Here is a 13,233-nt window from a genome sequence, read left to right as displayed (position 1 = left end):
AGAGAAACTATGAATGATAGCATATTCAGTTGGTATTACCATTGATATTTCTCTAATTAAACATTACACACTTTACATGTAGATGAACCAAAAATGTAATAAAAAAAGAATTTTACGAAAGGGTTAATTAACCCCAAGATGAGTAAAATCATGAAAATGAAAGCACAAAATGTCACTGGGTGTAGAATGCATATGTAGCTAGTGACATGTGTTTATGACATACAAGTGGACTGGAATCATGCTGTCTCAGCTGGCGGAATCACCTCTGTAGCCTGTTCTCACACTACTTCTAGCTCTCTAAGAGTGTGTCCACCCAGGACATGGAGGAACTTGCAGGGCTGGGGAGGCCCCGGGCACATCAATTTCCTGTGGAGATTGAGTGAACTCAAGAGAAGCGATGCTTAATAGTTCAGAGCCTAAACTGGATTTTAAAAGAACAAGAAATAGTTCAGTTATAAATACATTCTTTTCTGTATGGAAAGGAAACTGGTCTTTTTTGAAAATGAAGGAAATGGTGTCCCTTCATGTAGTTGACTGCTTTACTCTCTCATTCATTCAACAACCATTTAGTGAACAGACACTATCGCCATCTCTATCGCCAAGGCCTAAACCACACCTGGTGACATATAAGAAGGGGCAGGTACAGTTTAGGCTGAGAAACAGACCAAAAATGTTTAGGCCCACCAGTTAGTAGATCTGATTAGAACAGTACAGTGGATCTGGAATACATGCACTGTTTATAGCCTTGACTAATGGAAAACAGTGTGTGCTGGTTTGAAAGAGAATAGGCCCAAAGATTCTAATTTGAATGCTTGGTCCCTAGTTAGTGGACCAGTTTTGTGAACAGTTAGGAGATGTGTCCTTGTTGGGGGAAAAAAATCTGCCACCTGGGGTGGGCTTTGAGATTTAAAAAGCCCATGCCAGGCGCAGACTCTCACTCTCTGCCTCTTACTTGTGGATCATGTGTGTGCTCTCAGCTACTGTTCCAGCGCCATGTCTGCTCACTTGCTGCCATGCTCCCTGCCATGCTGATCATGGACTGTCCCTCTAAACTGTAAGCAAGCCCCCAATTAAATGCTGTCTTTAATAAGTTGCCTTGGTCATGGTGTCTCTTCACGACAACAGAAGGGTGACTAAGTCACAGGTATTTGTTGCAAAGAACACAGTACCTCCTTTGGTTGCTTTGACTTTGGATGAGCAACTGAAAATATCTGGATAAATCAGCAATGGGCAACTGCTAGAAATGCTTATTTCAAGCTGCTGTCCTCTGCTACCACCCTGGCATTTACCACAAAATATGTTTTTTCTTTTCTTTTCCTGCTGCTAAAATGTAGGCTCATCAGAAGCATGTCCTTCAATTGTAATAGGTGCCTCTTACATGGGCACATGGTGTCCCATCTCTGGTTTCATGATTATTAAAGGATGGAAAGAGCCGTCATATGGGTGTCTTGCCAAAGTGTTCAGAAGAAATGAAAAGCTTCAAAATGGTTCTTCCAATTAAGACAAGACAGTTCAACTTAATCCAATTACTATGATTTTGTTTTTGAAGGATTTGAAGTATACCAGATGTGTAAAGTACTAGATACTGCAAAGATAAAAACTACAGCTTTCTGGATCACAGGAAAAGAGAACTTAGAGAAAATAGGAAGCTGAATTGTTAAAATAATGCAGGGATCATTCTGGGATGTTGAGACATTCTAAATTCTTTACAAAAATGGAGACTTAACCCGGATGAAATGCAACCCAGTTCAGACTGCACAAGAAACTCCTTGAGTTTATATGGTGAGAACTAATGATGAATCACAGAGACAATGAGCTACTTAGACACTTGTGACCTTATCCATAGTTTTGTTACTAGATAATTTAGGTGCCTGTAATGATACAAGGGCTAAATTGCTACAAGTGGTAAAAGCCATGTTTCCTCTAATGCCTATGGAAGACTGTGCTTGCCCATTACTTCACTGTTGAGTATCCTAAACCTGCCAGAGAGTGTCATAGCTGAGCAACACGACCTACAGTGTCCAATTCTAAGGGATGCAGACTGCCTAGATGTAAGAAGGGTGGGGTTAGGGGGTGGGATGTCTAAAGTTGTATCAAAAGCTGGTTTCTGCTTTTCTTTTGTTAATCAAACATTTGCAGAATATCTGGAGATAAGCAAATGAGTGAGCTACTAAAACTAACCATTTGCAATAAATTCCTACAGTTTTTGTTCCTACGGCCATATTCTGATCCTAGTCTCATTTTAGAATTTTAGATTCAAAGTGTTCCTTTTATGGTTGTAATATGTAAAAATTTGGGAAATCTCTTCTGGTAGCTACAACTACATTATCATCATGACAATAGTTGATGTTTATGTTATTTTATGCTATAAAGATGAAGATTTATTTAACCTGAAAACAGAATTATATGGATACTTTATAGCTCTTTTAAGAGGCTTTAAGTTTTATAAATTTGGTAATTATAATAATAATACCATTAAACCACTAAAGTAAGGCGACTTTACCCAACACCTATCTGATGAGGTGATGATCAGCTGAACTAGTCTAGTCTGTTAGTAAACAGTCAGCTGAACTACATACAGTCTGGTCTGTTAGCTATCAACTAGATTACAGTCTAATGAGTTAGTTGGCAGTCAGCTGGACTACAGTCTAGTGAGTTAGCTAGCAGTCAGCTGGACTATAGTCTAGTGAGTTGGCTGGCAGTCAGCTGGACTACAGTCTAGTCCATTAGTTAGCAGTTAGCTAGGCTACATCCTAATCTGCAAATGGTCAGTTGGGCTAGCAACTAATTCTTTGAACACCCAATCTATTTCCTTCTTCACTATATCATATGGATACTGCCTTAAATTGGAGTTGTTTTGTGGTTTAGGAAAAGCTAGCCATGTAGAAAATCCTGAATTTTTAAGAATTTGTATGTGCAGGGCTCAGCTATTTCTCTATTTTTGTCCTCTTGGTTTTTAGCTTTAAAAATATGCTTCGATGTAACACATGGCCAACTTCAAACCTCCTTAGGAACAGTTTATTCTTAGGAGCGCTGTTCCCAGCTGAGTGGGGCCTCTTCATGGTAGCAGCTTCAGTCTTTGCAGGTCAGACCACATTCTGCACTATCGCCACAGAACAGTGTATGTCTCCAGCACAGAGACATGCACGAACCGCTTTCAAGGTGCAATTCTGAAACTCACAATTAGAGACCCAGGAATGCACAGGACACTCTGAGTCATGGATTCTAGGGATCTGTAGCTGGAGAGGGCTGCATTCTGCACGGAGTAAAAGAGGCCAGCCTCTCACATGGGGACAGTGCTAGGCAGGCTGAGCCACAGCTAGAGAGGGTCCTTTGTAAGACTCAAGGCACAGGTTTGGATGACTTTGCTAAATTTACAAAAGCTCACAAATGGTTCAGAACACTCACTAAACTCTTATGTGCAACATCACATGACTATTCCAGAGAGTTGAAAATTGTTTTCTAGAAATGATACTTCAAAATGTTTTCTAATGCTTGCTACATGCCATACATTTCTTATGCTATCCAGGACAGAGGCTGTCTCTATTTTGCTGGAATACACAAAGGCCAGCCCTGATGTGTTCTCACTGGGTGAGTCTGGCACTGGGGTCTTACCTTGGTGAGGTCCTTGTACAGCTCTGGGTAGAGAATTGCCATTTCTGGCTTCACATCTTGGTCCAACACTAAGGAGAACACCGGGAACATAGTGTAGATAGTTGCGTACCTAGAAAAGCAAGACAACATTGAGTTATCCTGGTGAATGTTTGCAACAAAACTGTGACAACGTTTCTAGATTCAGAGGTAGGTCAGTCTCAAAACCCAGAAAACACAATCTTATAAAAACAAACCTAAACCCCCAAGGTGGCACCAATTTAGATTCTTCCTGAGTCTGGTTCCAGAGCCCAGCACAGGGTTGTCATATAAATCACAGACTCTTACAGAGAGTGGCATCCATTTAATGTAAGAGTTTTCTTACTAAACTTATTTTTTGAGACAGGGTTCGCACAGCCAAGGATAAACTGAAACTTCCTAGGAAGCCTAGGTGGGCCTTGAACTTGGGATCCTCCTGCCTCAGCCTCCTGAGAGCTAGGATTACACAGTGTTGTATCACAGGTCTAATCTCCTTATTAAACTTTGAATGATCCTTGCAGACCCACATGCATCCACCTAATACAGAGATATCTCAATATCTTCACAGTACCCGATCGCAGACCTGACTACTACACCCAGCCCACTGGCATGCTCATGTCTCGTCAACTACACTTAGCCCTCAGGCCTGTACTTAAACCATTCTGTCATGTGAGGGCTACTGTGGAGATGTAGGCAGAAGGCAAGTTTAGGGACGGCTTTCCAGACTCTGTGCCATGCCCTGGAGATCTACGGCTGTGCACAGTGCCTTCCTTACAATTGAGTGATACCTCATGATGGATAAGCCACACTCATTGAACCAGTTGCTCATTTGTGTAAATATATCTTGGTTATTTCCAATTTGGGCTTATTACAAATAAAACTGGTAAAAACATCCCCTGCCCTCTTCCTAACATAGGGCCTTACTCTGTAGCCAAAGTTGGAATGGAACTCACTACAGACCCAAAATGGCCCTCATAAGTGCTAGGATTATTTATACACATGTACCACTATGCTCAGCTTGTCCCAATTTTTGTACAGACTGTCACTCTTTGGTTTGGTTCTAGTCACAGAGCAGAGGCCTATTTAATGGCTTGCCAGACACTTACAAGCAGCCTGTCTGTACAGTACCACTTGAGCTCCTCACTATAACTTCCTGTTGGGTCAAACAGGCTCAGGGGATTATGCACATTTCCCAAAGCCACAGCCAAGTGATGGTGAGAGGCAGTAAACACGTCTGGGTCTGAGATGGGAGGCCTTCCTTTTCTTCATGATATCACAATGTGGTCAGAAACGTACTGGCTTCCCAGAGACCCACACTCCTTGTCAGCACTAGTGTGCAGGTGCTTCACAGTTACGCTAACGACTTATCCATTAGACACCATCATGGACTCTGGGTGGGCCCAACAGGCTACTGAGAGTCTTGACAGAGGGCGGCTGTACTATGGGAAAGACATGCTGCTGTGGTGGCAAAACCACAGGCACACCTTCTGCTTTGATGGTGCAGGGTGCAGTGAGGTGTAAGAAGGAAGAAGTCGAGAGAGGACACTGCACTCACCGCAGAGAGCAGATACTGACAGAGGACGGTGACTCACAGGACCTGACATTTAACAAAGACCTAAACCCCCGATTCTAGCTTAAGTTATTAGGAGTTCTGGGAGCTGTCCTGTGCACTTAGGACGTACTCATATCAACTTGTAAGTAAGAGAACTTGCTTTGTCTGCCCTCTACCAGCCAGGAGGGCAGCTGAGCACTGTGGAGAAAGGTGCTGGTGTACGGTGTAGTGGAGGGTGGCACCCAAGCCAATCCTTTCCAGTCTGAGCCAGCACGGTCCTGAATCTCCTGTTTCTCGCTGTCCTCACAGGCCAAACAGGGATGTCAGGAGGACAGCTACTTCCTGGGGCGACATCAAGGTCACGGCTACAAACTGTCCTTTCCAAGTGCTTTCTGGTTATAAGATGGAGCCCTGGTTTGAGGTGAGTGACGAACCTTGATGGGCACAGACAGAAAGTGGAGGGGACAGCTTTTATCTGTGGGCACTAACAGTCACACTTCTGTGTATGATCTCTCGGTGTAACAACTGAGGAGAGGATGACAGAAACGACATTTGTTTACTTGGAGTCTTCCTTTCAGGTGTGGTGGGCACTATCCTTGGGGCACACCACACTTCTGAAGCACTTGCTGTAAAGGCAGTTTTGTTGTTGCTAGGGACAGACTAGTTACTAGTTATTCTCTCCCAAAGCTAAGAAGACACCCCCGTGCTTTCTCGGCCTCGATTCCTGGCTAGTGGCTGGTCCTGTTCCCTTCATGGTACAGTCATATCCTCACTGGGACGGGGCAGGCTCAGGAGGCCTGCAGCTGTGGCCTGCCTGCTTCAACCCCTGCTGATGGCAGTGCTGGCATGTACCCTCCCCTTGGTTCTGCCCCTCTCATTATGCTATGGGGCCCTTTTATAAAACCTCAGATCTGCCATGGTTCCTGACATAAATTATGGCTTCCCCAAGAAAACAAAATCTAGTGAGAAACTTAGCAGAGTCTTTTTTTTTTTTTTTAAATTTTTATGGTTTATTTAACTTTATTTTATGTGCATTGGTGTGAAGGTGTCAGATCCCCTGGAACTGGATTTTCAGTTGTGAGCTGCCATGTGGGTGCTGGGAATTGAACCCAGGTCCTTGAGAAGAGCAGTCAGTGCTCTTAACCGCTGAGCCATCTCTCCAGCCCCCTTAGCAGAGTCTTAAAAAGCTCAAGTGTCCAGGTGTTTTTTAAATTTCCTCAAACTCAACATAAGATTTTATGGCAGTCAGTCATTTTAAATGCTTATATGCATCAATTACTCAGAACACCCTGAGGATCACTCGCATGTCTTTCTCCAAATAGCAAATAAAAATTCTCACGTCCATGAAGCTGAACAGCACCAAGAGCATCTGACTCACTTACCCGACCATGAGGAATCCCTGGTACAGCGGGACGGATGCAAAGTAGAAGACTGAGGAGAACACGGCCTTAAGAGAAGATATCATAAGTTAGGCACAGCTGCTGTGGTCACATTCACACCACATCCACACAGGGGTCTCATTACAATGCAATGACACATAACAGATACTGTGATCACCTCCCATGACAATGGCACAGCCCTCAGAGAAGGCACTGCCTGCTGTGGCGTGTTGGCAGAGGCTTGCTACCTGCATGGTGGAGATGATGAGGCCCCGGTGCATGACAAACTGGCCGAGTGCTGCAGACCTCTTGTAGCTGTTCCGCCCGTGCACCATGAGCAGCCTGCCGATGTGTCTGAACTGTGTGATGGAGAAGTCAGCTGCCAGTGAAGCCTGCTTCCCCTCCTGAAGAACCACAAGGAGCCTCTGAGAAACACACATACTGAGAACTGCACACAGAGCTGAGTTTTAGAACTCATCTGGGTTAAAGGGCACCCGGGGCAGGGCACCCAGCATGAGAGAGTGTGGAGCAGAGGAGCCCACACTAGTACCTGTGCATCCGCACAGGTATCAGCTGCTGCTCAGAAGGAGGGGCGCTGCTCTATCAGCAACACACACAGTAAGATGGGAAGGGGTAGCACTGGCTTCGGGGACGCCCTACCTCATCACATGGTCCCAGGCCTCTCCAAGACAATTCTCCAAACCTCTGTTCCTCACATTTGTAAAAGCAACCTACCTCTGTTTTTTCAAAACTACCACAAAGGAGAGTAGAACAGAGCAGCCAAAGAAAAAGTCAAAATCAGCTGGGTAGTGGTAGTACACGCCTTTAATCCCACTCAGCACTTGGGAGGCAGAGGCAGGAGGATCTTTGTGTGTTTGAGGCCAGTCTGGTCTACAGAATGAGTTCCAGGGCAGGCTCTAAGGCTACAGAGAAACCCTGTCTGGAGAAACCAACTCCCCTCCCCCCGAAAAGAGAAAAAGGCAAAATCAAGTTGTGCAAATTTTCTAGTTCTTGCTGTGTGTTTATATTTGGGCGACTACACAGGGAGCAGTCAAGCTTGCCACAAACTCAAACCTCAACCCTAGCTGAGTTGGCAAGAGGAATGGTTACCTGCACAGAATGGACCATGTGGAGCAGGGGGAGGAGCTGAGGTGCTGGGCAAGGCCCAAGGAAGGTGTGAAAGGAATCAGTGACACTGGACTGGGGTCATGAGCATAGAGGACCTCAGAGAGTCCTAAGGACACTCCCAGCATAAGAAGGACGGTGAAGGATGCTAGTTTCCTGTGTTTACCAACAATCTATGGCTGGGCCTGAAGACCAAAAGGACGGACCGACTGCTGACCTCTCTCCTGGGATGGGGCTGGTCTGAACAGGTCGACAGATGAGGTAGCACATGTGCTGTATGTGTGACGAAAGCACATACCTACCTTCCCTTCAATCCCAATCCCACAGTCAGCTGCCTGGATCATGCTCACATCATTTCCTCCATCACCTGGGAAGCACCAAGAGTTCAAGTTAAATAAATCATCTTTCCATTATGTGCTTGTTTTGATACTACTGGTAGTATAAATACAATGTAGATGAAGTCAGTTTTAGAGACAACACAATTTTGCCTGTAAATGTTTAAAAGGTGGTTGTCACATTTCACTGTTGATAGGAAGGTGGAACACTATCCCACCACCCACCCAAGGCATGACTGAAGGTGGTGCGCTCACCAATGGCACAGGTGCGCTTTCTGGTATGCTGACGCAATAGGGTCACGATGTGCGCCTTCTGGGTGGGTGAACAGCGGCAGCAGACCACAGCAGGGCACTGGCAGGCCAGCTCCACAAGTTCGTGCTCGTAGTACCTCAGGCAGACCTGGGAGACAGTGCTGTGACCACTGGGCTCAAGCAGCAGGTAAGTAGACTTGTGGGGAAGCCTCAGACTTCCTCAAGTAAGTATACTTGCATTTTTGGGTTTGTGACTATGTCCTCCAAACCACCTTTTGTTGTAGGAGGGCAAGGTACAGAGATGGGCAAGGGGTGGCCAGACCCCTAGTTAGGAAGAGTACAAGATCTCCTAAAGGTACTGTATTGTGGGAGGAGAGTGTCTCAGGCAGAGGCAAAGGTCAGAGATCATAGAACATTCTGAAGAGTTGCCGGGCTAATATGTGCAAAACATGTGTGTCCTTCTCTGGAGCCAGTTCCAAACATCTTCCCCCAGACTATATTCCTATTTTGGTTCCCAGGCATGTGGCTCAGGGGATCTTGATCTGACCCATGATACTCAAGGTCTTTTCAAAGTTACTGTTGCAGTTCTTAGTTCCCCACCTTGCTTGAGAAACCGCAAACCTCACAGCACTGTCTACTCACTCTCCAGGTCCTCTATGACTTTTCTCACCATGAAGGACAGGTACTGGAAGTGCAGGTCTTCAGGCCATGTGGCCCAGATGGTTACCAACAAAAGGAGGGCTCTTATCTCTTAAAAGACCAGAGACCTAACAGCCAGCTGCACAGAGGGTGGCGGGTGTACACTCTGCCGGGAGCTGTGGGAAACTTCCTTTCCCAGTTGTAGCCAGGATTTTTGTCAACCTACTTCTATCTGTCTGTCTGAGAAGAACCCACGGCTGCTGTGTTGTTTGCATTCTGTTCAGGGGAGGAAGACGCCTGAGGCCATGTCAAGGATGCCTTGAGAGCCACCCGACACTTGGTTTCACACACTACAACTATCTTAATTTATGTCTTATTTTTCTTTTGGTTTAGAGCTCTCATTATATAACCTTTAATCTCATGGAAGAGGTATGGTTTAGTTAGCTACTTACAAGATGCTTTGTTACTTATCAGGATGTAAGAGAATAGTTCTTCTCTGTTTATAGACAGAAAAGACTATCTGGAACATATTAAAGCAAACGAATACCATCTCGTGATCACACAGATACAACCAAAGTCACAATTGCTGTGAGTTGTCAGCAAGGACTGACCGAATCCCTTATTGCAGCAATGATAAACAGACCTTACTGAACCTTAAGAGAACTGCAGTCTGGCTCTTGGAAACACACCAATGTTGTGTGATGCCACAATATGAGGCTCATAAACCTAAGTCTGTTAGGGCAGGAGGAATAGAAGCAGGGAGAACAGGAGTATGAAGGTGAAAACCACACATATAGTTAAGTACAAATAACTGGCCCAATGGCCTCTGTTTCCCACCTGAGTTTTTCCTGCAGTCCACTTTAGGCCCCTACACTCTGAAGTGCCCTGAGAATACCAGAGGTTGACTGGCGGGCCCACCACTTCTACCCAGGTAGTTATGGAACACACACACACACACACACACACACACACACACACACACAGAGAGAGAGAGAGAGAGAGAGAGAGAGAGAGAGAGACACGGAAACACTGGTCTAGACAATGGAGAGTAAAATATTGTGAGCTGAATGTCATGACCACTGGAGGATTATGCCATTAACAATGAGCATGGAACCAAAAACCAGGACAGGGCCTTGACCTGCTGAACTCAAGCAGCTTCTAAACAGGAAGGGGCAGAGGGTCAGTCAGACATGGCCAGCACATGTCCTTAGGACTGAGCATTGAGCAGTCTTGATGTTACAGAGGAAAAACAAAATAAAACAAAACAAAACCCAAAAACTGCCATGACAGGAGAGGCTGGCTGGGCTGCTGAAGAGTATGCGTTATTCAGGAAATCCTGGCTGAATGCCTGGGAAGACAGACAAACACACTCAATCACAGAGGTCAGTTTTAGACAGATGGACAGAGAGAAAGAACACAGTACATTACTGACAAGTCCTATTTCAGAAGCAAGACATACACTGTTGCAGAGTAGTCTGACCTCTGGAGTCAGAGAGATACACAGGGTAGTACTCGGTTAGCACAGGAGAGAGACGCACACGTGCCCACACCCATGCTCGCCTCCAGAGAGTCCCGGGATATGACCAGAGCGCACGTGCCCACACCCATGCTCACCTCCAGAGAGTCCCCGGATATGACCAGAGCGCACGTGCCCACACCCATGCTCACCTCCAGAGAGTCCCCGGATATGACCAGAGCGCATGTGCCCACACCCATGCTCACCTCTAGAGAGTCCCCGGATATGACCAGAGCGCACGTGCCCACACCCATGCTCACCTCCAGAGAGTCCCCGGATATGACCAGAGCGCACGTGCCCACACCCATGCTCACCTCCAGAGAGTCCCCGGATATGACCAGAGCGCACGTGCCCACACCCATGCTCACCTCCAGAGAGTCCCCGGATATGACCAGAGCGCAGTCGTGCTTCCTTCTGAATGCATTCAGCTCCAAATGGGCCTCTCCCCGATTGGTCACCTTCATTGGAGGAAAAAAAAAGCAGCATGAATTAAAACTGCAGGCAATAGAGCAGTAAGACATTTTCAGGTTTCACAATAGGATCCTTTAGATATTGTACTTAGAACTGAAAGGTGCTTCCCCTAAGAACAGAAGTGCTGTAACAAGGTCCTTACAGATAATGTGCCTGCGCCTCGTCACAGGGCTGTTTTCTGGTTTGTGGTCATAAAGGCAAGCAAGGGCTTTGGTGTTATGAAAACATTCTTATAAGAATGTAATGCAAGGGTTTTCTAGCACTGTCTAGAAGATGATCTATTAAACTGGTGGCAGGTGTGGGTATTGTGAGCAGTGTTGAAGATCGCTGGCTTACATATCACAAACAGAGCCCTAGAAAATTATAAGTCAGAATACAAGGGCCCAAGGAGGTTGACTTCCCCTTTCTCACACACCAGGTAAGAAATGTAATTGTATAGACTGGGGTTTTATTTAAACACGCTTCTTTATAAATGTGGAATAATGCAAAATAACTTCATGAAGTTACTGCTATCATTTTTGCCATGAGTTTTAGCTCATCCCATTTTTACTTATCATATATAGAAGTAAGGAGTCTAAAAGGGTAAAATTAATACATAATCTTGAAATATTAATTTGAGAATGAAAATATGCCAAGAATTATGGCACTGGCTTTGCACATGCTTTCTGTGAAGATTTTAGAGGCATTTAAAAAACGACAGAGGAGTGAAATACATTAGAAGTTTCACATGCTCCAAATTAATCTCCACCTCGTCTCTAAGTAGGTAGGTTTACTGTGAAATTTTTAATTTGTGCTGCCATAACTCTAAAAGCCAACAAAAATTGATCGAAAGTTTTATCAGAAGCATTAATAATTTAATTGCAAATAGTAGGCTGCAGGGCATAATTTGAGATTCTGATGTTTCAAAATAAAATACATTTACATGTAAATGATACTGAAATAATTATTTCTGTAGGTGCGAGCACTTTATTCAGACAGCCACTGCCACATGGTGTCTGCTTGCTCACCATCAATCATGACCCAAGGCACTTGTATTTCTTGTTTGAATTAAACTCATCATAACCAGTGAGTACAGTAAACACACAAACTGAGCTCCGTCTCTCACTCTCCTTGCACTAGTTACAGAAGACCTTTCAGTCTGGGGTGGCAGCAGGCCAGCGCTTCCACTTTCTATCTGCACTTGTCTCCTAGGAGCAACCTTTGCACAAATGGTACAGCTAGTAAGGAACATGAATGTTTAAAAGCAACATACAGCTTCTTATAAGTTTTGAGTAGAAAATGACTGTAGTATGCCTACTTAAAATAGGAAGCAACAACAATATGAAATGTATAGGAAAAAATGCTTTTCAATTTGCAGCTTGTTTACCTCAAAATGCACGACAAAATCATTCAACAATGTTGAATCATTCAAAAATGCACGACACAATCATTCAACAACAAAATAAGAAAACATTTCCAATGCTGATTTTTAAAAGATATTTAGCAATCACTGTATACACATTTTAACTGTAAGATAAACACTTAACAATTTAGGTGGGCATGACAACACACATTTTTAATCCCAGCACTTGGGAAGCAGAGGCAGGCAGATCTCTGAGGTTAAGGCCAGCCTGGTCTACAGAAAAAGTTCCAGGACAGCCAGAGCTACACACCTTGTCTCGGGGAAGTGGGGGAAACCCTAAACCAAACCAAACCAAACCAAAATCCTCTCAAAACAAAAACAAACAAATGAACAAAACCCATTTAACAGTTCAAAGTGACTTAGAAATGTACTTACTGGCCTGAAGACATGGATGTCTTGAGTTCTGGACACCAAGTGTGAGCTTTTGGCAATGCAAGTAGCTGTCTCCAGTTTATCACCTGTCAGCATCCAGATCTGGAAAATAACCGAAGCTTGTGACGGTCAGTGGTATGACTCTACTTCTGTAAAGCGTGTCTCTGTGCACAGGTCTCTGTGCCCCACACTCAGGATTCCCACGCAGGGCTGAGGAGAAGCAAGCCGAGAGCGTACTGAGTTGAATGGAGAAATGAAATGTGGTCACCTCGCTGACCCTTCAAATGGAAAGTTCTGACACAGAGTCAGTTAGATTCAAAGGGCAAATGTTGTACAATCCCACATCACGAGGAGTCCAGAGAAGCCATAATCATAGGGCAAGGAGTGAGAGCTTAAGTGGGGACTTCCAGGCTGGGGAGACGGAGAGTTAGAGACGGGAACAGCAATGGCCGCAGAACATTGTGAGTTTATTTCATGAACTCAAACTGTGTACTTACTATTGTGGACTATTGCTTTAACTATGTAAAGCTGTGTTGCTTTGCCTGCCTAAGGCACCTGAT

The 13,233-nt window shown here is 44.8% G+C and overlaps 1 protein-coding gene across 3 annotated transcripts in view; it reads right to left on the bottom strand.

The window, feature by feature from the left end:
• The window catches only part of Atp9b (ATPase phospholipid transporting 9B (putative)), a 196,040-nt gene that overhangs the window by 6,463 nt on the left and 176,344 nt on the right, over window positions 1-13,233 (bottom strand). For all 3 annotated transcript variants that reach the window (XM_057788553.1, XM_057788554.1, XM_057788555.1), the window contains 7 exons: window positions 12,677-12,775; window positions 10,797-10,886; window positions 8,277-8,421; window positions 7,989-8,053; window positions 6,810-6,965; window positions 6,565-6,629; window positions 3,616-3,724 (listed from right to left, as the gene is read on the bottom strand). In XM_057788553.1, the coding sequence (XP_057644536.1) occupies window positions 3,616-3,724; window positions 6,565-6,629; window positions 6,810-6,965; window positions 7,989-8,053; window positions 8,277-8,421; window positions 10,797-10,886; window positions 12,677-12,775 (729 nt within the window). The remainder of the gene's footprint in view (window positions 1-3,615; window positions 3,725-6,564; window positions 6,630-6,809; window positions 6,966-7,988; window positions 8,054-8,276; window positions 8,422-10,796; window positions 10,887-12,676; window positions 12,776-13,233) is intronic.

Source organism: Chionomys nivalis, chromosome 14, assembly GCF_950005125.1.
Source record: "Chionomys nivalis chromosome 14, mChiNiv1.1, whole genome shotgun sequence".
Classification (NCBI taxonomy): Eukaryota; Metazoa; Chordata; class Mammalia; order Rodentia; family Cricetidae; genus Chionomys; species Chionomys nivalis.
This window is presented reverse-complemented; position numbering and strand designations above follow the sequence as displayed.